General features: G+C 46.9%; 1 protein-coding gene across 1 annotated transcript; it reads left to right on the top strand.

Annotated features, from left to right (window-relative positions):
• On the top strand, window positions 12,632–20,186 carry LOC102190217 (putative killer cell immunoglobulin-like receptor like protein KIR3DP1). Its single transcript, XM_018063119.1, has 8 exons — window positions 12,632–12,699; window positions 12,840–12,875; window positions 14,030–14,302; window positions 15,190–15,489; window positions 16,764–17,063; window positions 18,028–18,078; window positions 18,818–18,935; window positions 19,860–20,186. Exons 1-8 carry the CDS (start codon window positions 12,666–12,668, stop codon window positions 19,879–19,881), a joined length of 1,134 nt encoding a protein of 377 aa, XP_017918608.1. The 5' UTR covers window positions 12,632–12,665; the 3' UTR covers window positions 19,882–20,186.

Here is a 27,518-nt window from a genome sequence, read left to right as displayed (position 1 = left end):
AGTGCTTTTCATGGAGAGAAACCGACTTGGTGAGAGTTGCATCTGACAAAGAAAGAAGAGAAACAAGTACAGACCACCTGTTATGACAGAAAAGACAGAGGCAGGGTCAGAGACAGAGGAACTCAGAGATGGAGATAAAGAGTGAAGTGAGAGACACAGACAGAAGGGCAAGGAGCAGAGAGGGTGCCCTTCCTCCCTGACTTTGTTCAGAGACCAGAAGCAGTTCAGGAGCCCGGTTTCCATTTCAACGGTGCACTCTCTTCTCTACTCAAGGAACCCAAGGATACACCATGCATCTACCCAGGGCTTCATGACCAGGTTGGTCTGTCTCAGGCTGTTTCCCCAGGAGCCCTAGTCCTCATGCCCCGGGTGACACAAGATACTGTGTTCACTCAGATGTGGCTTCGTTCCAGGTGGTTGAGCCACACTTTGCCCCAGGACCCCAAGGTCCCTGGTGACGGAGCCAAACGCCAGCTCCTGTATGTTGTGTGTTTCATGGGTTCTCATGCTGTATGCTCAGGCCCACGTGCAACTTCACACCAAACATTGTAAGATTATGGAGGTCAGAGCCCACAGAGAGATGGAATCAGAGAGAAAACAGAGTCAACTTAAAGCAGAGGCAGAAACACACTTGCTGTGCGCACACACAGAAACAAGCCAGAGGGACTGGGGCGGTGGGAAAAACGTCTAAACGCTAAAGGTAAATGGAAAGAAAAAGGGATAGAGAATTAATGAGAAAGAAGTGAGTGGACAGAGAAGCCCTAAAAATAAGAGACATGGGAGGGTGGATGGGTGCAAAGATCGAGAAAGATGGTGATGTGGAGGTGGATAGGGATTACAATAGAGAGCCAGGGAGACCGAGAAGCAGAGGAAGTCATGGAAGTGGAAATAGATATACATCGGCAGATAAAGTGATGGATGAACATACACATCAATGATAAAACAGGCAGAGAGCTACATACATAGGAAGGCAGATACAGGGCGGAATGATGGGTGGATATATAGATAGATGATAAGATGGGTAGATGGAACGGTGGATGGAGATATAGACAGATTATAGAACAGATGAATAATGCTGAAAGATAGAGATGAGGTAGAGGATGAGAGGCTCCGAATAAAAGAAGACAGATCAAATCAACCAATCCAAGGAGAAGTAGGGAGAGTTTAAAAAAATACAAGAAGGAAAAAAATTAGGAGGGAGGCAATTTCAGAGACCTAGAGAGAGAAAGTAGGAGAGAGACAGGGGAGAATAGGAGAGTGAGAGCAAGAGAGAGAGAGAGTTGAGAGGAACCGCGGGTGTGAATTCTCAGTTCAAGGCTGAAGGACCTGGGATTCGGGAAGAGCCTGTCTCAGGAAACTGCCTCTCCTCCTTCCAGGTCTGTCCAAGAAACCCTCTCTCTCAGCCCAGGGGGGCCCCATGCTGAGGTCAGGGGAGAACGTAACCTTGGTCTGCAGCCCTGAGAGCGCCTCTGACCAGCTCCATCTGCTCAGGGAGAGGGGGAACCTTGGGCGGGGCCCCCGCAGAGCACTCCAGGCAGAGTTCCCTCTGGGTCCTGGGACCCCAGCCCACAGCGGGGTCTGCAGAAGCCTTGGCTCCTTCACTCGCTCTCCCTACTCGTGGTCAGACTCCAGCGACCCACTGTTCCTGAGTGTCACAGGTGAGGAACCTCTTCCTGGCCCATGCTTTGTTGTTCCTGTTCAGTCTCTAAGCTGTGTCTAACTCTTTGTGACCTCATGGACTGCAGCACGACAGACTCCTCTGTCCTTCACATTCCTCCCTTCATGGATCGCAACTTTGTCGTGGTGAAGGGGCTTGTGTAACTCAATGAAACTATGAGCCATGTCATGCAGGGCCACCCAAGCCTGATGGGTCATAGTGAAGAGATCTGACCAAACGTGTTCCCCTGGGGGAGGAAAAGGCAACTCACTGCAGTATTCCTGCCTCCAGAACCCCATGAAGAGTCCCATGCTTTACAAAACACTAAATCACGTTGCCCTGGCCAAAAAGGCCATTTGGCTTTTCCCATATTATCTTACTGTATCATGGGCTCTATCTTAAGTGCTCCGTGCTGGTACCAGCGGACCTTAGGGCTGGAGAAACAAAGGCAATGAATACCAGAGAGGAAGAGATGGTAGATGGCATCTCAACCCTCTTCCACCTCCTGTATGGATGCTCCACATTAGAGTCCTGTAATCAAGGCAAATAAAGAAAAGGGTCAGGGTAGACCCAGGAGGAGGAGAATCTGGGCACATTCGGGAGGATCCGAGATTGCATCAGCCCCTTGCTCTTAATGTTTTCCCAGGAGGACCCCTGACATACAGGTGATTTTCCAACTAAGGAGCATAGATACTCATTCCTGGAGCAGACAGAATGTCTCTTGATTACAGCTGTCTTTCATCACCAGGCATATCTTTCCTGCCTCCTTCCACCATCTCTTCTCCAGGATGGAGGGGCTACTCAATGCATTCCCCAGGAGGGACCAGAAGCCCGCCCCTGCCCCATCAGCGCTCTGAGGGATGACAGACTCAAGGACAGGCAGGAGGTCAACCTTCCAGAAGTAAGAGTCCTCCTTTTGTGGGGTGAGGAAGGTTCCTGTTCACCCCTTCTGGCTTTTCTCCCCCAGGATCCCCTACAAGCACTTGCCCGTCAACCATGGATCCACACACCACAGAAGGTAAGCAAGACAGTCTCCTGTCTCAGCACATTTCTGAGAAGACAGCGGGTTCCTGTGTGAGTGTTGGTTCTACCACCTCCCAGCTCTGTGACTTTGGGCTCCTCAATGTCCCTGTAGTGTCAATATTTGAGATCATGGTCTGTATTAGAACCAGAGGGGGCACTGAGTTTCTGATACTCTGGGACTGGGAATTTCTACATTGAACAAAGCGAGACAGAGTGACTTGACCCCATGTTTAATGAAGCTGCTCACACTCGCTCCACGACCATCTTTGGGGAAGGATGGGGTCAAGGGGAGGATTTTAGGGAGCACCTTCACTATGTGCTATTCCTCTGCTAGTGTTTTATGAACTGAACATTCCACAGTTCAGAAACAGAAGTGTCCTGTGTTCTTGAGGATTCCATTCTAAGCATATGTGGATGGAGCGGGAAATATACGGAGGATGAAAGTGGTCCCCATTCATTCACAAGCACCATGCCTTGTCATACGGGCAGCAGAGAAAAACTGCATGGGAGCCCGGGGGACCTGGTTTCAGACCGCTGCTGGTCTTGCATGGCCTCTTTACTCCATCCCCTGCTAGCATCTCTCCTGGATGCTTTGGTGCCTCCTGGGAAGTGGAGACCATACTGATCAGGTTGAGGGCTGCTGACACACTTTGACACAAGTATACAATAACTCCTGTGTGTAGGGCAGGGAATGAATAAGCAGACCTTCTCCCGTTGGCTTGTTGGCAGAAGCACGGCTTCCTTAAGGCCACTCCAGCCAGCTGCACCTTCTCCTTAAGCTCTCCGTAGCCTTCATCTATACCAGCATCTTCCTCACTGTTCTTGTCTGTCACTGGTTACCCATAAAGTAAGTATGAAGAGCCAAACTGTCACTGGTGTTCTACCCACAATCGTAAGTTTGAAGGGGGGAAGCACAGCATCATCTGACCCAGGGGGAGGTGGGCTCATAGCAGAGAATGGCATTTTTACTTCCTGTAGGTTAAAAACTGATTGACATTGTTGTAATCCCTGAATGAATATCTTCCAGAGGACAACGGAACCATATTCGTTTTATGAATGTGTTAATTAAATAATTTTTTACTTTACAATATTGTATTTGTTTTGCCATACATCAACATGAATCTACCACAGGTATACACGTGTTCCCCATCCTGAACCACCCTCCCTCCTCCCTCCACTTACCAGCTGCATCAGTTCTCAGCTACAGCATGGGAACCATCATTGCGGTGCGGGGGTGCAGTTTAAGGCTCCAGAGCTCGTGGGCTCAGCAGTTGTAGCACTGAGGATAGTTGATTCAAGGCATGTGGAATCTCAGTTCTCCTACCAGAGATAGAACCCACACTCTCTGAACTGGAAAGTTGTCCCTGGGCCACAAGGGACATTCCAAGCCCTGTTCTTCCCTTCAACCACAGTCCTCTGTTCTTCTCCCCTTTATGATCTTGGGAATCTGCTGATACACCGTAGAGGATGGTCCATAACGGAAGATGTAGGATGGGCTCTGTGGGTTTGCACAGATTCCTGAGGGAGTCCGTCAGTGGCTGGGCTTATATATGAGATGGTTTGTTTTTGTTTTCTTTTTTTAATTTAGTGGAGTAGACAGACTCAGCAACCTGCGGCACACCCCTGCTTTTTTGGCTTTGATGTCCCCACTAAAGATATGGAAGTCTAGAAGAATCGCCCCCACCCCAAGAGCCTTGACTCTCTTCCATTTGCAGATGTTGCCATCACGGAAGGAGCGCCCAAGGAAGACAGAACAGTGAACGGCGAGGTGGGTCCTCCCAGCCCAAACCCTTGCCACAGCCCGAGCCCCTCCAATGCCCAGTGCTCCAACCTCAAAGATCACATCTCATTCCATCTTTCACATCTCCTTCCACTCAGGACCCAACAGCAGAGGATGTGATATTCGTCCACTTGAACCACAGGACCCTCTCTGAGGGACTGTTCACTCCCACTCCCCTGAGCCCCTTGCACCTCCTCGCTGAGACCAATATCCATGAGGAATTCGATGTAAACAAAGACCATGCTGACCCTGACCTGGCCCCATCCTTTGAGCACACAGAGTGTTATCAATTGAAGAGCTACATCTCTTTTTAAAGGGGTTTCTCCATGGGCACTCCTTTTCCTCCTCCAAAGCAGCCCAGCAGCTCTGAGGTGAACGGTGGAGTCCAAGAATTATAGGATCATCTTCAAAAATCCCACCACTTCTTAGTAATCCCCTGGCTATTCTAACACTCTATTTTAACTATCTAACCTTTTCGGAGAAGGTATTCTAATCAATTGCACATACAGGGAGGTTACAATGATCATCCTACTTTTTTGAAAATTCCAGTAAAGCATAAAAATTTGCAAGTAGACACTTCAAATTATTCAGTTTTAAATAAAAGAAAGCCATTTTTAAAAAGCCTCTGTTCAGTAACAGTTTACAAGGATGAATTTGTTTACAAGACAGAACCAGACTTCTAGACTTAGGAAAAAACTTAGGGTTACAGAGGGAAAGGATGGGGGAGAGATAGATTGGAAGTTTAAGACTGACATGTGCACCCTGCTCTATTTAAAACAAAATGCTTTCCATGAAATAATAATCAAGGCAATGCAAGTTGGAGAAATAAAAAGATGAAGTATATTCTCTGTGAGATATCCAGTGTGGTGCCACTTGCCACATGAGGCTGTGTGTCTGCGTGCTACGGCGATTCAGTCATGTCCGACTCTGTGAAGCCATGACGTTGTGTAGCTCACTAGGCCCCTCTGTGCATGGGATTCTCCAAGCAAGAATCCTGGAGTGGGTTGCCATTCTCTTCCTGAGGGGATCTTCTTGACCCAGGGATCGAACCCACGTCTCTCATGCCTCTTGCATTGGCAGGCAGATACTTTACCATTGAGCTATCGGGAAAGGAACCTCAGACTTTTCCCAGGCATGTGCCCTGAGGGTGCTGGGGTTCCAGGGGTAGAAACAGGACAATATCCCCCTCAGTCTGGATCTGCACTGGCCGATAAAGTACTCACCCAGCCTCGCGGTACAGACAATGACTCTACACGTATATGAAGTGAAGCATTCAGTTCTTCAGTCACACCCACCGCATTTCAAGTGCTCAGTAGTGTCATGTGGCCAGGTGCCATGGTGTGGACAGAGCAGATGTTTAAAAAGTCCCGTCATCACGGAGAATTCTAGTGGACATTCCCCTCCAGATCACTGAGGGCTGCAGAGGGAACACTTGCCCCAGGGAGGCTTTGCATGTGTTGTGTTAATCCATCGTTATTTGCATGTTTTGTCTTTTTTTCTTCTTTTCACCAAAGCGAAGGATTTGAGAATCTTGTGCCTTTTAAGTTATCAACTGGTGGCACAATGGGGCTTGGCTCAACCAAGCGGACGGCTGAACAGGATAACGCCATGAGGACCCTGGTGTGAAGTGAGGTGGCAAATGGGGTGAAAATCAAGCTCTGCAGAGACTTATTCTCATTGAGCTGTCTGTGTGATGTCTCTCCTGGCTTATAACTAAACCACCCAAGAACTCTTTTACCAAGAAATGTCAGGATCGCTTAAAGTGAAGACATTCTGGGGCTCACATGTTGCTACTGTCACTGTTTCCATTTTTCTCCTAATTATCCTTTTTTTCTTTTTTCTTTTGGCTTCTAGGTGCAGGGACCAGATGTCATAATCTTCATTTTTCTGAATGTTCACAGTGTAGACATGAACCCCAGTTACTCTTATATATGTTCTTTTTAAAAAATATTTGAATGTTAGCATTTGATGCCCACATTCAGCAGAATCTGAATTCTTCACGCACCTACAGAAGATGGGTTTACTGGGTCATGGGTGTATTTCTGCTGTGTGGCACCAATGCCTTGTACAGAGTAGGTGCTCTGCAATAATTTATGAACTGACTGAAGATGAGAAGTAAATTCCATTTCTGGAGTGGACTGAGAAAATAAAGTTTTGAGTCCTAGTTGGAGCCAGATTGTCCAGGGCTGATTCAGGACAAGAAACTGGGTCCCAACTTCTAGAGTAGGTGATCCGACTGGGCAGAAAGAGAAAGAGCTGAGACCTCAGGTCTGGGCTGAGATGCCTCCTGAGCCCTGCCTGGAGACATCAGCACTGGGTCCACGGAGGTGCCGCCACCCTCTGCAGGTCCAAAGCCGTGGGAACCCCGAGGGGCAGCGGCAGCCCCCCAGGGACTACATCCTGTTTGTCCTCTAGGGCCCCATGGTCTCCTCATCTGTACATGGTGGGGGCGGGGGCGGCTGGGCACTCAGAGCTACAGACATGCCTTCCATCCTCTCTGAGCTTCTCCTCCTCAGACAGATGTGCAGGGCAGGGAGGGGACCACAGGTGGGCACAGGACGCCCACGCTAGCCCCAGTTTATGGGAACCACAGGGCTCAGACAACTTGAGGGGCCAGCGATCCTGATGGGGAGAGAATCAGCCCAAGCTTTTCGAGGTAGATCTTTCACTTCCAGGGCTGAGTCTGGGCCAGAGGCAGGTGGGTTCTCTCAGGTCTCCTGGGACCTATATCTCACTTGAGTCCCAGGAACTTGGTGGGGGGCAAGGTCGGGGCACTGGATTCTAGAGTGATGCTGGTGAAACCTGGAAGGGCTCCTGAGCTGAGCTGAGGAGTGAGGGGTGGGGAAATCCTGAGACTCAGACTCTGACTTCCTTCCAGGGACCTTCCACAAACTCACCATCTGGGCTGAGACTCTGGGGCAGCTCTGGGTGCCCACATGCATTGACCGTATGCAGAGATGGAATGTGAGAGTGAGTACACAGACCATCAGGGAGTATGCTGAAGTTGGCCTGCACTCTTTGGAGAAGGAAATGGCAATGCATTCCAGTATTCTTTCCTGGAAAATCCCACGGACATTGGAGCCTGCCAGCCTACAGTCCATAGTGTTGCCAAGAGTCAGACATGACTGAGTGACTTCATTTTCTTTTAAAATTTATTTATTTTACTGGTTCAATTTTTAATTTCATCATATACATATTTTATTAGAAGTGTAGTTGACTTACAATATTTCAGATGCACAGCAAGGTGATTTTCAGTTATACAAACACACACACATTATTTTTCAGATTATTTTCCATTTTAGCTTATTATAAGATATTGACTATTGCTCCCCATGCTATACAGTAAATATTTGTTGCTGGTTGCATATCTTTTTTTTTAATTAGAAATCTAGCATTGTATTCATACTTCTATGTTTAAATTTATGGTATAGTCCACATCAGTGTTATGCTACACTGAGAGTGAAAGCATGATGCCAAAATCCCACCATGGCCATGACAAAAGTAAATGGAAAACAATGGCAATGTTAATTGAGGGAGGAAATATTGAATCACATTATGTTACTGGTCGGCTATCCTGGTGACTCAGATGATAAAAATCTGCCTGCAACGCAGGAGACCTGAGTCGATTCCTCGGTTGGGAAGATCTCCTGGAGAAGGAAATGGCAACTGACCCCAGCATTCTTGCCTGGAGAACCCCCATGGCAGAGGAGCCTGGCAGGTTGCAGCCCATGGGATCACAAAGAGTCAGACACGACTGAGGGCCTAAACTATTCTCAAGGCTCTAAACTTGAAAGGTATAGTACTTTCCCATTCGTATAGAGGTAACAAGTGGCAGAACAGATGAAACCTTTTGTCTTGTCAGGGGCTTAAAGGGACATTATGATCAGACCTGCATGGACAGTTTCAAGAACAAAGGATTCCAGAATTAAAAGATTTCCACAGTGGAGGGGACGTAAGTACAGCGATGGCTGATCCATGCTGATGTGTGGCAGAAGCCATCACAGTACTGCAGTTGTCCTTTAATTAAAAATAAATAGAAAAGGGAACCCTCCTACACTGTTGGTGGGAATGCAAACTAGTGCAGCCACTATGGAGAACAGTGTGGAGATTGCTTAAAAAATTGCAAATAGAACTGCCTTTTGACCCAGCAATCCCACTGCTGGACATACACACGAAAGAAGCCAGAACTGAAAGAGACACGTGTACCCCAATGTTCATCGCAGCACTGTTTATAACAGCCAGGACATGGAAGCAACCTAGATGTCCATCAGCAGATGAATGGGTAAGAAAGCTGTGGTACATATACACAATGGAGTATTACTCAGCCATTAAAAAGAATACATTTGAATCAGTTCTGATGAGATGGATGAAACTGGAGCCAATCATACAGAGTGAAGTAAGCCAGAAAGAAAAACAGCCATACAGTATACTAACACATATATATGGAATTTAGAAAGATGGCAATGATGACCCTGTATGCGAGACAGCAAAAGAGATACAGATGTGTAGAGCAGACTTTTGGACTCAGAGGGAGAGGGAGAGGGATGGATGATTTGGGAGACTGGCATTGAAACATGTATACTATCATGTAAGAAACGAATCACCAGTCTATGTCCAATGCAGGATACAGCATGCTTGGGGCTGGTGCACGAGGATAACCCAGAGAGATGTTATGGGGAGAGATGTTATGGGGAGGGGGGTTCATGTTTGGGAATGCATGTAAACCCGTGGTGGATTCATGTCAATGTATGGCAAAACCAATACAGTATTGTAAAGTAAAATAAAGTAAAAATAAAAACTAAAAAAATAATTATAGAAAAAAAATAAAAATAAATAAATTAAGTGGAAAAAAAGCTTGCAAAAGGGCTTCCCTGGTGGTCCAGGCGTTGGGAATCTGCTTCCCCATGTGGAGAACACAGGCCTGATCCTGGTACCGAGAAGATTCCACATACCTTGGGGCAGGTAAGCCCGTGGGCCACAAGCCCATGTGCCTAGAGCAGGTGCTCCACCACAAGAGAATCCCCAGTGATGAGAGACCCTGCACCATAGCAAAGAGCAGCCCCCTTCCCACACCTAGACAAAGTCTGTGCACAGCGATGAAGAGCCAGCACAGACATTAACTAGTTAATTAAAACATTGCAACAACCAGCTACACCTCCCCCTCTCTTTTTGTGTGTGTGTGTGTGTGTGTGTGTGTGTGTGTGTGTGAGTTCACACATGGGTGTTTAATCTGTATTTTTCTCTCTTGGAATTTTCTTCCCAATGGTCTAGGGTTATTTTACATCCAGTAAACAGTGTTGGACCATCCCTCTCCTTCCCCCAAAAGCCCGTCTAAGTCAGGTACGATAATTCTTTGGGGCACAAGTTCATGATCTCGTTGGTCTGCTGGCTTTCCACATAAAGTCACTATTCCTTTCCTGAAGACCTCATCACTCTGTCCCTTGACAAGCAGCGTGAGGCTGGACTCAGAGCACATTCATGAGACATTTACCGAGGTGTCGTTCATTTTAGACAAAATCCATGGAGGTCACTCTCACAACTGATATCTGTGGTTTAAAAGAAGATACACAGATGGCCAATAGGCATATGAAAAGATGCTCAGCATTGCTAATTAGTAGAGAAAGGAAATCGACACTGCAAGGAGGTACCACCTCATACCGATCAAAATGGCCGTCATTAGACACTTGACGAATAACAGATGCTGGAGAGGGTGTGGAGAAGAGGGAACCCTCTTACACTGTTGGGGGTGTGTAAGCTGGTGCAGCCACTGTGGAAAACAGTACGACAGTTCCTCAAAATTGTAAAAACAGAGTTTCCATATGATCCAACAATTCCAGTCCTGAGCATACATCTGGTAAAAAACTATACCTTGAAAAGATTGATGCACCCCTATGTTCATAACAGCAAAACTTACAATAGCCAAGACATGGGAACAGCCTAATTGTCCATCGAGAGATGAATAAAGAAAGAAGATGTATATGATTATACACACAGAGAATGGAATGCCACTCAGACATTTAAAAAATGAAATCATTCCATTTGCAGCAGCATGCATGAACCTGGAGATGAACATATTAAGTGAAGTAGGCAGAAAGGGAAAGACAATTTTCCTGTGATATCATGCGTATGTGGAATCTAAAAGGAACATATCAATGAAACAGGAACAGACTTACACACATAGAGAACAGGGTTGTGGTTGCCAGGGAGGGAAGGACTGGGAGCTTGGGATGAGCAGATGAAATCTCTTTATACATAGAATGGATAAAGAATGAGGTCCTACAGTATGGCACAGGGAAATTTATTCAGTATCTTGGCATAAATCAGGATGGAAAAGAATATACATGTCAAGCTGAATTAATTTGCTGTATGGCAGAAATGAACTATACTTCAATACATTTTTTTAATTTTTAAAATCTGTATGCAAGAGAGCAAAAGAGATATGTAGAACAGGCTTTTGGACTCTGTGGGAGATGGAGAGGGTGGGATGATTTGGGAGAATGCTGTTGAAACATGTATAATATCATACATGAAACGAATCACCAGTCCAGGTTCGATGCATGATACTGGATGCTTGGGGCTGGTCCACTGGGACAACCCAGAGGGATGGTGCGGGGAGGGAGGAGGGATGTGTGTTCAGGATGGGGAACACGTGTATACCTGTGGCGGATTCATTTTGAAATATGGCAAAACCAATACAATATTGTAAAGTAATTAACCTCCAATTAAAATAAATAAATTTATATTTAAAAAATTTGTGGTTTAAATATCTGCAATAAAACATTACATGGCAGTAAAAATGCACAAACTGAAATGACAAAGAATACAGATCAATTCTGAGACCTGATATTAAGGAAATAAAAGGACATTTTAAGAAGGGTGACTGTACTGTTACTCCTTTGCATACATATTGATCAAGAGGAGACCTGATTTATTACTTAGGGAGCATCACTAATGTTAACAACCCCCACCCCCAGCACAATGGTGTGGAATCGCTGCCCTTAGTGAGGTTCTTTCCTGTCTGTCAACAACAGCTGAACTGGGTGTATGTCTGCCCTTGGCGTCCTGAAACAGCTGGGCCATTTTGTCCCAGTTTAGAGTTGATTGTTGTGGACACGCCCCTCACTCAAGCATTCTGGAGCTTGGAAGTCTCTATTTGACGTATTTTGTGTTCATCTGAGTATCTAGGAAGCAGTGTGGTCCACCTTTACAGGCAGAACAAATCCCCCTCCCAAAAAACACAACCGTCATCTTTACACACGTTATCTTTGTGTACACGGGTGGTCCTTGGGTTGGAAAGGGAGGAAGAGAGAGAGACAGAGAGAGTGTCTGTGTGCAAAGTCTGCAGTCACAGTCACGAAATAATTTCAGGTGAAGAAGAGTCAGAGAAACACAAATATCACATGATATCGCTTACTTGTGATGTCTGAAAAAATGAACTTATTACAAAACAGACTCACAGAGAATGAACTTATCGTTACCAGAGGGGATAGTCTCAGGGTGAGGTTAGATTTGAAGTTTGGGATTGACAAATACGGCTATATTTTCGTGGATGACCAAGAAGGACTTCCTGTATAAAAGAGAGAATTCTACTTAACATTCTGTAACTACCTAAGTGGGAAACGAATTTGAGAAGCAGTAGATGTATGCATATGTATAACTGAATCACTTTGCTCTACACCTGAAACTAACACAGTTAGTTTCTTAATCACATATATTACAGTGCAGAATACTGTAATATTTTCAAAGAGCCATAATACACATGTCTGGTCTTCTCATAAAATGCAGAATCAAAGTCTCTATTAATGAGTCTTTAATTGCCAACATGCACTGAGCCTGAATTATGATGTGAGTACATGTGATTTCTCTTCTGCAAAGAGTTAAGTTTAATGAGATTTATCATGAGCTTGGGAAAAGCATCCTGCATGCTATACACAGAATCACCGTTACTACTTCCTAAAGGCAGCAAGATCTGTTCGAATCTCTTAGGTTTACAGTGTTTAGGGAAACAAATGTGAAGATCGGGCCATGAGGTGTGCTCAGTGATGCGTCTCAGGTCAGACTTTCATCCCTGACGTGAGAAGAGGCTGGCCATCTTCCCATGTGACATGAACCAGGCTGACTGTACCAACAGCACTGACCGCTTCCGCATCCTGTCACTCAGTCAGCTTTGCTCAGTTCTGCCTCCCGTCTCACAGAAGCAGAGCCATGTGCCCCACACTCCTCAGCCTCCTGAGTCTCGGTGAGTTCGGAAAGACAGAGTCAGAAAGGCTTATGGTGGAAATCGGGGGGTCCTCGCACCACAGACCAGATTCCTGGTGTGGGTGCAAGGAGCGTGGGGTCCATCAGAACAAGCCATCTCTGACGGAGTTTTCCTCCTAGGATTCTGTGTGAGTCTGAGGATCTGGGCAGCTGTGGGTGAGTCCTCCGCATCCCTTATTTCTCTGTTGAGCAGAGCAGTTCCTGCTGATGCAGATGACACTGGGGGCAGGGAGAGCCCCCTGTCAGTACAGTGAGAACCGTGTGCCCTGTGGATCCCAGGTCCCCCTTTGGCCTTGTTATTCATCTTTACTCTCCCCAGAGGTTAGCCCAGCTCTGGACTCTGGACCTGAAGGCACAGTATGAAGTCTGGGAGCTGGGAGCTGGGCCCACTGAGTGCCATTTCAATCATGAGAGGGGAGCAAGATGCTGCACCCCACAGACCCCCACTCCCACAACAAGGTGGCTCATGGCATCTCCATCCAGCCTTAACAACAGGATCTGCAGGAGCACCCACTAGAGCTGACCCCAGGGAAGGGTCTGACCATCAGGCAGGGCCACCTGGACTTTGTCACAGATCTGATGTAGGTTAGCTAACAAAAGAGAGAGGGTCAAGGTTTGCTTCCTTCTTTTCAGGCAAGTGGCTTTCTCACTGCTTAGTTGTGTTAGTGTTAGTCGCTCTGTCGAGTCCAACCTCCGCGACCCCATGGACTGTAGCTCACCAGGCTCCTCTATGCGTGGGATTCTCCAGGCAGGAATGCAGGAGTGGGTTGCCATTTCCTTGACCAGGGGATCTCGCCAACTCAGAGACTGAACCCTGCTCTCCTGCATTGCAGGAAGATTCTTTACCATTTGAGCTACAACAAAGGCAACACGGAAGTCCTTTCCCTTCTTGTCCAGGCATCAACTTTTTGGTGATGTTTTCTTTTGCCTGCATTGTGCAGCTTGCAGGATCGGTAGTTCCCTGATCAGGGATTCAACTCGGGCCCTCGGCAGAGAAAGTGCTGAGTCCTAACCACTGGACCGCCAGGGAATCCCCAGTGTTTTGTGTTTTGAGAGAAAGTTTCTCAACATTTTGTCAACCCAAGGAGAAGAATCAGTTCCACGAATCGTATTCTTAGAACCTCATGATGTCCGTCCTGCATTGACTGTGTCTCTGTCTGTCCCCAGGCCCCAGGTGGCCCTGAGCATCAGGGTGATGCACTTTAGGGGAGGAGAGTTGGAAGAATTAAAGGGGAAGTGCCCACGAGGGTAGTGGGAAGAGGTGATTATTCCTGTTTTTCTCTCAAAGCCTGTGTCTCCTTCTGTCCTAGGTGAATATGAGAAGCCCTCTTTGTCAGCCTGGCCAAGCCCCGTGGTTCCATTAGGACAGACCGTGACTCTTTCGTGTCACTCCAGTCGTCCATTTGTGATATTCAGACTGTTCAAAAGAGATGAGACAAGTTTGCCCAAGCTCCAGGGACATTCCAAGAACTTCACCCTTGGCCCGGTGACCAGAAAACATGCTGGGTCCTACACATGTTCTGCCAGCAGGTCTCGCTTTGTGTGGTCTGATGTCAGTGACCCCCTGACGATTGTGGTCACAGGTAGGAGGGGTCAAGTTCAGTTCGGCATGCCCGTGCCTGCAGGCAATCCTACTATAGGTCCACGTGACCGCGCATCCAAAGACATCCTCAGGATTCCCAGCCAGAACCAAACCAAGGAAAGAGAACCAAGTCTGAGAGTTTAAACTCAGGGTGTTGAATAGAGGGATGCACTCCCCTGGCTCAGGAAGGAGGAGCCTCCCTAGGCATTAATTAGACAGGATGCTGCCACTGCTTGTCAACTGGGAGGCCAAGGGGGGACCCTGATCCAGCACCTGCCAGCCAGTAGGGAGCTGTCAGTTCAGGAATGTCTCCAGAGACATGAAGTGGGGGTCACAGGTGGGGAAGTGTTCACTTTTTTCTCCACCTCCTCCCCAGTCTCCTGCCAATCATCACCCATATTCTCGGAGACGAGTGTGAAGGGACCCAGTGTATGTATTATACCTGGTATGTATTCTACCAGAGAACGAGACCCACCCCAGCCCCCCACCACACATAACAGGGATGGGATGAAGTTAGGAGCACTGCAACCTACTCCAGGATTCTCAGCTGGAGTATCCCATGGACAGAGGAGCATGGCGTCCCAGAGTCCATGGGGCCCCACAGAGTCAGACACAATGAAGGGACTGAGTACGCATGAATGAGTCTGAGAGCAGAGCCAGCAGCTAAAGAGCTTAGAATAAACACAGAGGAGGCTGGAGGTCTTGAGGAATGAGAAACAGAAAAGCATGAGCCAGGGCCCGAGCACAAGGCTGAAGAAAATGCGAAAGAACAGACAGGAAGGGCAGTTGGCTTTGCTGCTTCATGGGGAGGTTTTTCACACCTTCAGATGTCAGGGGAAGCGCCGAGGTGAGGTGACTCACTGAAGCTCACACCCTCTTTGCTCCTAGGTGTGTTCCCAAAACCCTCCATCTCAGCCCACCCAGGCCCCCTCGTGCATGAGGGAGAGAATGTGACCTTCCGCTGTAACTCATCGACGCTGCTTGACAAATTTATCCTGCACAAAACAAGCAGCACAGGGCATTTCCAGAGATGTGGAGAGACGCTCACTGGTGGGCAGGCCCCAGCTGACTTCGTCATTGGCTCCATGACTTTGGCGAGTGTGGGCAGCTACAGATGCTATGGCTCTCTCAGCCACTCCCCCTATGAGTGGTCAGCGCCCAGTGACCCCGTGGACATCATCATCACAGGTGAGTGTGACTAGATCAGTCCCTTCTGCTCTCTGTGTCACAGGTCTGGTGTCCAGTCCAGCATCAGTACCAGGAGAGAATGACAGGCGTGCAGAGACACTCACAAAGTCGGGAGAGGGAACAAAGCAGAGAGAGGAGGTGTGAACATGGAAGGGAGAAGAGAACAGAGTCCCTGCCGTGTGCTAAGGGGAAGACACAGCTGGTGACAGAGGGAAGCAGCAAGAACGTGAAAGATCGACCAATGGAGAAAAATGTACCAGAGCAGGGACACGGGAAATTGCCCGCTCAGGAAGCCAGTGATGGTTGCTTAAGGCGTTGGGTTCCTGCTTTCATGTCAGAGCTCCCTTCCTCTGTCAGCAGCACATGTGGTACCAGACACCCTGCAGTCCAGCCCCTGGGTGATCGAGATGGAGGGCGACACTCTGAAGTTGCTCAGGCTCTTGGTTTTACGCATCCTTCTGCACAAAGAGGGGGGAGTGGTCCCTCCAACCCTCCCACTGAGGAGTCCCTTTCAGCACCTGGGGGTGGGCATGGTAGCCCTGAACCCACCCCCCCCTAAGAATGAGATGGTCAAAGATCAAATGAGATTCTGACAATTTCTACTCCATAATCTGTTCTTCTGGGTCAATGCCACGTTTTCTGATATTCCCAGCAGTAGCTAGTAAGTTCCATTTATTTCAAGAGAAGCACACGTTTGATTTTTTTACTTTATTTTTTATTTATGTTTGTTGAATTCTAGTTGATTTAAGATGTTGTTAATTCCTGTTGTACAACAGAGTGGTTCAGTTATTCATATATATACACATATACTCTTTCTTTAAAAAAGGACATTAAATGACAATCCATTTTAAAAATTATTAATTTGTTCAAAAGGATTTTATTTTTATTTTATTAAAAAAAATTTTTTTTACTTTATTTTACTTTACAATACTTTATTGGTTTTGCCATACATTGAGATGAATCCACCACAGGGTATACAAGCTTCCAATCCTGAATCCCCCTCCCACCTCCCACTCCATATCATCTCTCTGGATCATCCCCATGCACCAGCCCCAAGCATTCTGTATCCTGTATCGAACATAAATGACACTCCATTTTTACAGTTATTTCTGAAGTTTTCCCTGTGCCAGGTATCCCTTGCTGTGGGGCTTTCTCTCCTGGCGGTGGGCGGCCTTCTCACTGCAGTGCCTCTCTTGTTGCACACTTCAGGCTTTAGTCCTCTATTTAGGACTAGAGTTACTTTGTGCTCTGAGATCAAGGTCTCTTCCTTGCAGGTCGATCCAGGAAACCCTCTCTCTCAGCCCAGGGGGGCCCCGTGGTGACGTCAGGGGAGAATATGACCTTGGTCTGCAGCTCCGAAAGCGCCTTTGACCAGTTCCATCTTCTCAAGGAGGGTGAGAACCTTGGGCGCCCGCTCGCTGAAGTGCGGGGCCCCCGCGGAGCACTCCAGGCAGAGTTCCCTCTGGGTCCTGGGACCCCAGCCCACAGCGGGGTCTACAGGTGCTACGGCTCCTTCACTCACTCTCCCTACTCGTGGTCAGACTCCAGCGACCCCCTGTTCCTGTCTGTCACAGGTGAGGCACCTCTTCCTGGCCCATCCTCTGTTGTTTCTGTTCAGTTGCTATGCTGTGTCCAACTCGTTGCGACCCCATGGACTGCCGCACGACAGACTCCTCTGTCCTTCACGATCTCCTCCTCATGGATCACAGCGTTGTAGTGGTGAAGGGGCCTTCGTACCTCAGGGAAGCTATGAGCCAGTCGTGCAGGACCACCCAAGCTGATGGATCATAGTGAAGAGTCCTGACTAAAGGTGGTCTCCTGGAGGAGAAAATGGCAGCCCACTCCAGCATTCTTGCATTTAGAACTGATGATGAGTCCCGTGCTTTACATTATAGTAAACGAGATTGCACCGGGCAAAAAGTCCATTTGTGTTTTTGCATAACATCTTACTGTCATGAGCTCTATCTCAAGGGCTCCGTGTTGGTGTCAGGGGAACCATAGCATTTCTGGGAAATGGAGGCAATGAGAACCAGAGAGGGAGAGAGATGGTAGATGGCATCTCAGCCCTCTTCCACCTCCTGTATGGATGCTCCACAGCAGAGTCCTGTCTACCCAGGCAAATACAGAAAAGGGTCAGGGTAGACCCAGGAGGAGGAGAGGCTGGGCTGATTTGGGAATATCAGAGATTGCCTTGGCTCCTTGCTCTTAGTATTCTCCCAGAAGCAGCTCTGACATACAGGTGATTCCCAATTAAAGGGCGCAGACACTCCTTCCCAGAGCAGAGAGGATGTCTCTTGCTTACAGCTGTCTTTCACCACCAGGCATATGGTTCCCCCCTCCTTCCACCATCCCTTCTCCAGGATGGAGGGTCTACTCAGTGCATTCACGGGGAGGGACCAGAAGCTCTCCCCTCCCCCATCAGTGCTCTGAGGGATGACAGAGTCAAGGAAGGCAGGAGGTCAACCTTCCTGAACAAGAGTCCTCCTTTGGTGGGGTGAGGAAGGTTACTGTTCACCCCTTCTGGCTTTTCTCCCCCAGGATCCACTACAAGCACTTGCCCATCAAACATGGATCCACACACCACAGAAGGTAAGCAAGACGGTCTCCTACCTCAGCAAGTTTCTGAGAAGACAGAGGGTTCCTGTGTGAGTGTTGGTTCTACCACTTCCCAGTTCTGTGATTTAGGGCTCCTCAACCTCCTTGTCATGTCAGCATTTGAGATCATGGTCTGTATTAGAACCAGAGAGGCCACTGAGTTTCTCATTCTCTGGGACTGGGAATTTCTACATTGAACAAAGCGAGACAGAGTGACTTGACCCCATGCTAAGGGAGCTGCTCACCCTCCCTCCACGAGCATCTTTGGGGAAGGATCGGGGGCAAGGGGAGAATTTTAGGGAGCACATTCATATGTGCTATTCCTCCGCTAGTGTTTATGAACTGAACATTCCACAGTTCAGAAATAGAAGTGTCGTGTCTTCATGAGGATTCCATTCCAGACATATGTGGATGGAGAGGGAAATGTATGGACGATTAAAGCAGTCCCCATTCATGCAAAAACACCATGCCTTGTCATACGGGCAAAGGGGAAAACTGCATCGGTGCCTGGGGGACCTGGTTTCAGACCGCTGCTGGTCTTGCATGACCTCTTTACTTCATCTGCTGCAAGCATCTCTCCTGGATGCTTTGGTGCCTCCTGGGAGGTGGAGATGATACTGATCAGGTTGAGAGCTGCTGACACACTTTGACACAAGGATACAAGAACTCCTGTGAGTAGGGGCAGGGTGTAAGCAACGGATAACCAGACCTTCTTCCTTTGGCTTATTGGCAGAAGCACGGCTTCCTCAAGGCCACTCCAGCCAGCTGCACCTTCTCCTTAGGCTCTCTGTAGCCTTCATCTATACCAGCATCTTCCTCGCTGTTCTTGTCTGTCACTGGTCACCCATAAAGTAAGTATGAAGAGCCAAACTGTCACTGGTGCTCTACCCACAATCGTTAAGTTTGAAGGAGGAAAGCACAGCATCATCTGACCCAGGGGGAGGTGGGCTTATAGCAGGGAATGGCGTTTTCACTTCCTGTAGGTTAAAAACTGATTTCCATTGCTGTAATCCCTGAGGGAAGATCTTCCAGAGAACCATGGAACCCTGTTCTTTTTATGAAAATATGTGTTAATTTATTCTTAGCTGCATCAAGTCTCAGCTGCAGCATGGGGGATCCTCGTTGTGGTGCTGGGGTGAAGTTCAAGTCTCCAGAGTTTGCGAGACCAGCAGTTGCAGCATTGAGGATAGTTGCTTCAAGGCATGTGGGGTCTCAGTTCTCCCACCAAGGATAGAACCCACGCTCCCTGAACTGGAAGCTTGACCCTTAATCCCTGAGCCACCAGGGACATTCCAAGCCCTGTTCTTCCCCTCAACCACAGCCATCTATGCTTCTCCCCTTTATGATCTTGGGAATCTGTTGATACACATTAGAGGATGGTCTATAACAGAAGATGTAGGATGGGCTTTGTGGGTTTGCACAAATTCCTGAGACAGTCTGTCAGTGGCTGGGCTTATATACGGGATTTTTTTTTTTTAATTTAGTGGAGTAGACAGACTCAGCAACCTGGGGCATACACCTGCTTTTTTGGCTTTTATGTCCCCACCAAAGATATGGAAGTCTAGGAGAATCGCCCCCACCCCAAGAGCCTTGACTCTCTTCCTTTCTCAGATGTTGCCATCACAGAAGGAGAGCCCAAGGAGGACAGAATAGTGAACAGCGAGGTGGATCCTCCCAGCCCAAACCCTTGCCATAGCCTGAGCCCCTCCAATGCCCAATGCTCCAGGTTTTGAAGATCGCATCTCATTCCATCTTTCACATCTCCTTCCTTTCAGGATCCATCAGCAGAGGACGTGATATTCACTCACTTGAACCATGGGACCCTCTCTGAGAGACTGTTCACTCCCACTCCCCTGAGCCCCATGCACCTCTCCACCAAGCCCAGTATCTATGAGGAATTTGCTGTAAACCAAGTCCATGCTGACCCTGACCTGGCCCCATCCTTTGAGCACACAGAGTGTTATAATTTGAAGAGCTAGATTTCTTTCTAAAGGGGTTCCTCCGTGGGCACTCCTTCTCCTCCTCCAAAGCAGCCCAGCAGCTCTGAAGTTAAGAGTGGAGTCCAACCAGAATAGAAAGAGACACATGTACCCAATGTTCATCGCAGCACTGTTTATAATAGCCAGGACATGGAAACAACCTAGATGTCCATCAGCAGATGAATGGGTAAGAAAGCTGTGGTACATATACACAATGGAGTATTACTCAGCCATTAAAAAGAATACATTTGAATCAGTTCTGATGAGATGGATGAAACTGGAGCTGATTATACAGAGTGAAGTAAGCCTGAAAGAAAAACACCAATACAGTATACTAACACATATATATGGAATTTAGAAAGATGGCAATGACGACCCTGTATGCAAGACAGGAAAAAAGACACAGATGTGTATAGCGGACTTTTGGACTCAGAGGGAGAGGGAGAGGGTGGGATGATTTGGGAGAATGGCATTCTAACATGTATACTATCATGTAAGAATTGAATCCCAGTCTATGTCCAATGCAGGATACAGCATGCTTGGGGCTGGTGCACGGGGATGACCCAGAGAGACGTTATGGGGAGGGAGGTGGGAGGGGGGATCATGTTTGGGAATGCATGTACACCCGTGGTGGATTCATGTCAATGTATGGCAAAACCAATACAGTATTGTAAAGTAAAATAAAGTTAAAAAAAAAAAAGAGTGGAGTCCAAGAATTATAGGATCATCTTCAAAAATCCCATGACCTCTTAGTAATCCCCTGGCTATTCTAATACTCTGTTTTGACTATGTAACCTTTTGGGAGAATGTATTCTGATCAATTGCACATACAGGGTAGGTTACCATGATCACCCTACTGTTTTGAAAATTCCAGTAAAGCATAAAAATTTGCAAGTTGATTCTTCAAATTATTCAGTTTAAAATAAAAGAAAGCCATTAAAAAAAACCTCTGTTCAGTAATAGTTTACAAGGATAAACTTGTTTACAAGACAGAAACAGACTTGTAGACTTAGAGAACAAACAGAGCTACAGAGGGGAAGGATGGGGGGAGAGATAGATCGGAAGTTTAATAGTGACATGTGCACCTGCTATATTTAAAACAAAATGCTTTCCATGAAACAATAAAGCAATGCACGTTGGCCAAATAAAAAGATGAAGTATATTCTGTTTGAGATATCCAGTGTGGTGCCACTTGCCACATGTGGCGTGTCTGCATGCTACAGCGATTCAGTCATGTTCGACTCTTTGTGACCCCATGGATGCTATGTAGCTCGCAAGGCCCCTCTGTGCATGAGATTCTCCAGTCAAGGTCCTGAAGTGGGTTACCATTCCCTTCTCGAGGGGATCTTCTAGACCCAGGGACCGAACCCTTATCTCTCATGTCTCTTGCATTGGCAGGCGCATTCTTTCCACTGAGCCATCAGGGAAAGCCCCTCATCCTTTTCCCAGCCGTGTGCAGTGAGGGTGCTGTGGTTCCAGGGGTAGAAATACGACAACAAGATCCCCTTCAGTCTGGATCCTCACTGGCTGATAAAGTACTCACCCAGCCACGCGGGACAGACAATGACTCTACACGTATATGAAGTGAAGCATTCAGTTCTTCAGTCATACCCACCACATTTCAAGTGCTCAGTAGTGTCATGTGGCCAGGTGCCATGGTGCTGGACAGAGCAGATGTTTAAAAAGTCCTGTCACCACAGAGAATTCTACAGGACAGTCCACTCCAGATCACTGAGGGCTGCAGGGGAATACTTACCCCAGGGAGGCTTTGCACGTGTTGTGTTAATCCATCGATAATTGCATGTTTTGTCTTTTCTGCTTCTTTTCACCAAAGCCAAGGATTTGAGAATCTTGTGCCTTTTAAGTTATCAACTGCTTGGCTCAACCCAGCAGAAGGCTGAAGAGCATAACACCGTGAGGGCCCTGGTGTGAAGTGAGCTGGCAAGTGGGGTGAAGATCAAGCTCCACGGAGCCTTAGTTGCTCATTGAGTGCTCTGTGTGTGCTGTCTCTCCTGGCTTAGAACTAAACCGACCAAGAACTCTTTTACCAAGAAATGTCAGGATCGCTTAAAGTGAAGACATTCTGGGGCTCCCGTGTTGCTACTGTAACTGGTTCCGTTTTTTCCCTATTTATCCTTTTTTTTTTGGCCTTTTGGTGCAGGGACCAGATGTCATAATCTTCATTCTTCTGACTGTTCACAGTGAAGACATGAACCTCAGTTATTCTCATATATCTTCTTTTAAAAAAATATTTGAATGTTAGCATTTGACGCCCACTTTCTGCAGAATCTGAATTCTTCAACCAACTACAGGAGATGGGTTTATCTGGGTCATGGGTGCATTTCTGCTGTGCAGCACCAATGGCTGGTGCTCTGCAATAATTTATGAACTGACCGAAGATGAGAAGCAAATTCCATTTCTGGTGGGGACTGGGAAAATACAGTTCTGAGCCCTATTTGGAGCCAGACTATCCAGGCTGACTCAGGATGAGAACCTGGGTCCCACCCTCTAGAGTAGGCAATCAGTTGGGCAGAAAGAGAAAGAGCTGAGACCTAAGGTCTGGGGACCTAGGATGCCTCCTGAGACCTACCTGGAGACATCGGCGCCGGGTCCACAGAGGGGCCGCCCCCTGCTGCGAGCCCAAGGCCATGGGAACCCTGAGGGTTCGTGGCAGCCCCCCAGGGACCACATCCTGTGTGTCCTCTATGGCCCCGTGGTCTCCTCATCTGTAAGGGTGGGGGGTGGTGGCTGGGCGCTCAGAGCTGCAGACATGCCTTCCATCCTGTCAGAGCTTCTCTGCCTCAGCCAGATGTGCAGGGCAGGGAGGGGACTGCAGGAGGGCATGGGATGCCCACCCTGCCCCCAGTTCACGGAACCTCAGGGCTCGGGCAGCTGTAGGGGCCAGGGATCCTGATGGGGAGAGAATCAGCCCAAGCTTTTGGTGGCAAATCTTTGACTTGCAGGCCTGAGTCTGGGCCAGAGGACCCCGAACCCTGCATGTGGGTACTCCTGGGTCTCCTGGGAGCCATATCTCACTTGAGTCCCAGGAACTTGGTTGGGGGGCAAGGTCAGGGTACTGAGATTCTAGAGTGATGCTGGTGAAACCTGGAAGGGCTCCTGAGCTAAGCTGGGAAGGGAGGGGTGGGGAAGTCCTGGGACTCAGGCTCTGACTTCCTTCCCGGGACCTTCCACAAACTCACCATCTGGGCTAAGACTCTTTTGGGCAGCTCAAGGTGCCCATGTGAATATATCATATGCAGAGTTGGAATGTGAGAGTGAGTACACAGACCATCAGGGAGTATGCTGTAGTTGGCATGCAATATTTGGAGAAGGAAATGGCAATGCATTCCAGTATTCTTGCCTACAAAATCCCATGAACATTGGAGCCTGCCAGCCAACAGTCCATAGGGTTGCAAAGAGTCGGACATGACGGAGTGACTTCATTTTCTTTCATTGTATTTTAAAATTCACTTATTTCACTGGTTCTATTTTTCATCTCATCATATACATATTCTACTGAAGTGTAGTTGACTTACAATGTTTCAGGTGCACAGCAAGGTGATTTTCAGTTATACAAACATGCATACATTATTTCTCAGATTATATTTCATTTTAGGTTATTCCAAGATATTGACTATAGTTTCCCATGCTATACAGTAAATCTTTGCTGCTTGTTGCATATCTTCTTTTAAAAATAAAAATCTAGCATTATATTCATACCTCTGTTTATAAATTTATGGTATATTCCATGTCAGTGTTATGCTACACTGAGAGTGAAAGCATGATGCGAAAATCCCACCATGTCCAGGTTAAAGTAAATGGAAAACAATGGCAATGTTAATTGTTGGAGGAGATATTGAACTGCATTATGTTACTGGTGGGCTTTCCTGGTGACTCAGATGATAAAGAATCTGCCTGCAACTCAGGAGACATGAGTTCAATATCTCGGTTGGGAAGATCTCCCGGAGAAGGAAACGGCAACCCACCCCAGCATGCTTGCCTGGAGATTCCCCAGGGACAGAGGAGCCTGGCGGGTTGCAGCCCATGGAATCACAAAGAGTCAGACACGACTGAGGGACTAAACTATTCTCAAGGCTCTGGACTTGAAAGATGTAACACGTTCCCATTCGTATAGAGATAAAAAGTGGCAAAACAAGCAGAACGTTTTATCTTGACATTAAAGAGACATTATGACCAGAACTGCATGGACAGCTTCAAGAACAAAGGATTCCAGGATTAAAAGATTTCGACAGTGGAAGGGACATAAGTATAGCTATGGCTGATCCATGTTGATGTATGGCAGAAGCCATCTCACTATTGCAGTTGTCCTTAAATTAAAAATAAATAAATTAAGGGGAAAAAAAGCTTACAACAGGACTTTTTGGTGGTCCAGTGGTTGAGAATCTGCCTGCCTATGTGGGGGACACAGGCCCGATCCCGGGAAAGGGAAGATTCCTCATGCCTCGGGGCAGTTAAGCCCGTGGGCCACAAGCCCATGTGCCTAGAGCAGGTGCTCCACAACAAGAGAAGCCACGGCGATGAGAGACCCTGCTCCACAGCAAAGAGCAGCCGCCTTCCCACACCTAGAGAAAGCCTGTGCACAGCAACAAAGAGCCAGCACGGACATTAACTGGTTAATTAAAACACTGCAACAACCAGCCACATCTCCTCCTCTTTTAGTGTCTGTGTGTAACTGTGAAATTCTGAGTTCACATGTGGGTATTTAATCTGTATTGTACTCTCTTCCCTTTGGAATTTTCTTTCCCATGGGCTACAGTTATTTTACATTCATTAAACACTGTTGGACCATCCCTCTCACTTCCCAAAAAGCCCATCTAACTCAGGTAAGATCTCGTTGGTCTGCTGGCTTTCCAAATAAAGTCACTATTCCTTTCCTGAAGACCTCGTCACTCTGTCCCTTGACAAAAAACGTGAGGTTGGACTCAGAGCACATTCATGAGACATTAGGAGAGGTGTCATTCATTTTAGAAAAAATCTATAGACGTCACTCTCACAGTTGATATCTGTGGTTTAAAAGAAGATACTCAGATGGCTAACAGTCATATGAAAAGATGCTCAGCATTGCTAATTAGTGAAGTGAAGTGAAGTTGATTAGTCGTGTCCGACTCTTTGCAACCCCATGGACTGTAGACTACCAGGCTTCTCTGTCCATGGAATTTTCAAGGCAAGAATACTGGAGTGGGTTGCCATTTCCTTTGCAAATCAACACTGGAAGGAGGTACCACCTCATACTGATCAAAATGGCCATCATTAGAGAGTTGATGAATAATAGATGCTGGAGAGGGTGTGGAGAAGAGTCAAACCCTCTTACACTGTTGGGGAGTGTAAACTGGTGCAGCCACTGTGGAAAACAGTATGGCAGTGCCTCAAAAAACCAAAACCAGAATTCCCATATGATCCAGCAATTCCAGTCCTGAGCATATATCTGGTAAAAAACTATACCTTGAAAAGATTCATGCACCCCTTGTTCATAGCACCAAAACCTACAATAGCCAAGACATGGGAAAAGTCTTATTGTCCATGGACAGATGAATGGATAAAGAAGATGCACATGCTTATACACACAGAGAATGGAACACCACTCAGACATTTAGAGAATGAAATCATGCCATTTGCAGCAGCATGGATGGACCTGGAGATTAACATATTAATGGAAGCAGACAGAAAGAGAAAGACAATTTTCATGTGATATCACCCATATGTGGAATCTAAAAGGAACATATCAATGAAACAGGAACAGACTCACGGACATAGAGAACAGGCTTGTGGTTGCCAAGGAGGGAAGGACTGGAGCTTGGGATGAGCAGATGAAATCTCTTTATACATAGAATGGATAAAGAATGAGGTCCTACAGTATGGCACAGGGAATTCTATTCAGTATCTTGCCACAAATCATAATGAAAAAGAAGATATATGTTGAGGTGAATCAATTTGCTGTACAGCAGAAATGAACTATACTTCAATACATTTTTTTTAATTTTTAAACTTTGTGGCTTATATATCTGCAATGAAACATTACATGGCAGCAAAAATGCACAAACTGAAATTACAAAGAAAACAGATCAATTCTGAGACATGATATTAAGTCAATAAAAGGAAAGTTTAAGAAGGGTGACTGTACTGTTACTCCATTACATACATAATGATCAAGAGGAGACCAGATTTATTACTTAGGGAGCGTCACTAATCTTAACGACCCCCACCCCCAGGAAGACAGTGTGGAATCGCTGCCCTTACTGAGGTTCTTTCCTGTCTCTGAGCAACAGCTGAGCTGGGTGTATGTCTGCCCTTGGAGTCCTGAAACAGCTGGGCTGTTTTGTCCCACTTTGGAGTTGATTGTTGTGGACACGCCCCTCACTCAAGCATCTGGAGCTTGGGAGTCTTAACATATTTTGTGTTCTTCTGAGTATCGAGGAAGCAAGGTGGTCCACCTTTTCAGGCAGAACAAATCCCCCTCCCAAAAAACACCACAGTCACCTTTACACACGTTATCTTTGTGTACATGTGTGGTCCTTGGGTTGGAAAGGGAGGAAGAGAGAGAGACAGAGGGAGTGTTGTGTGTGCAAAGTCTCCACTCACAGTCACGAATTTTCAGATGAAGAAGAGTCAGAGAAAGACAAATAACAGATGATATTATTTATTTGTGACATCTAAGAAAATGAACTTATTTACAAACAGACTCAGAGAGAAGGAACTTACGGTTACCATGGGGATAGTATGGGGGGGGCGTTATATTGTAAGTTTGGTACTGACATATACACATGGCTATATTAAAAATGCATGACCACAAGGACCTACTGTATAAAACAGAATTCTACTTAATATTCTGTAACTACCTAAGTGGGAAAAGAATTTGAAAAGCAGCAGATGCATGTATATGTATAACTGAGTCACGTTGCTGTACACCTGAAACTAACAGTTAGTTCCTTAATCACATATATTACAATGCAGCACTTTTTCGTATTTTCAAAGAACCATAATATGCATGTTTGGTCCTCCATAAGAATGCAGAATCAAAGTCTCTATTAATGAGTCTTTAATTGGCTACCTGCACTGAGCCTGACATATGAGGTGGGAACATGTGGTTTGTCTTCTGTGAAGAGTTAAGGTTAATGAGATTTATCATGAGCTTGGGAAAAGCATCCTGCATGCTATACACTGAACCGCCGTTTCTACTTCGTAAAGGCAGCAAGATCTGTTCGAATCCTCTTAGGTTTACACTGTTTAGGGAAACAAAAAGTGACGATCGGGCCATGAGGCATGCTCTGTGATGCAGCTCAAGTCAGACTTCCATCCCTGGCGTGAGGAGAGGCTGGCTATCATCCCATGTGACATGAACCAGGCTGACTGCACCAACAACACCGCCTGCCTTCTGCATCCTGTGACTCTGTCAGGTTTGCTCAGTTCTGCCTCCTGTCTCAAAGAAGCAGAGAA

The sequence above is a fragment of the Capra hircus genome, chromosome 18 (assembly GCF_001704415.2).
Source record: "Capra hircus breed San Clemente chromosome 18, ASM170441v1, whole genome shotgun sequence".
Lineage (NCBI taxonomy): Eukaryota > Metazoa > Chordata > Mammalia > Artiodactyla > Bovidae > Capra > Capra hircus.
The sequence above is the reverse complement of the archived record's forward strand: the minus strand, read 5'-3'. Positions and strand labels throughout refer to the sequence as shown.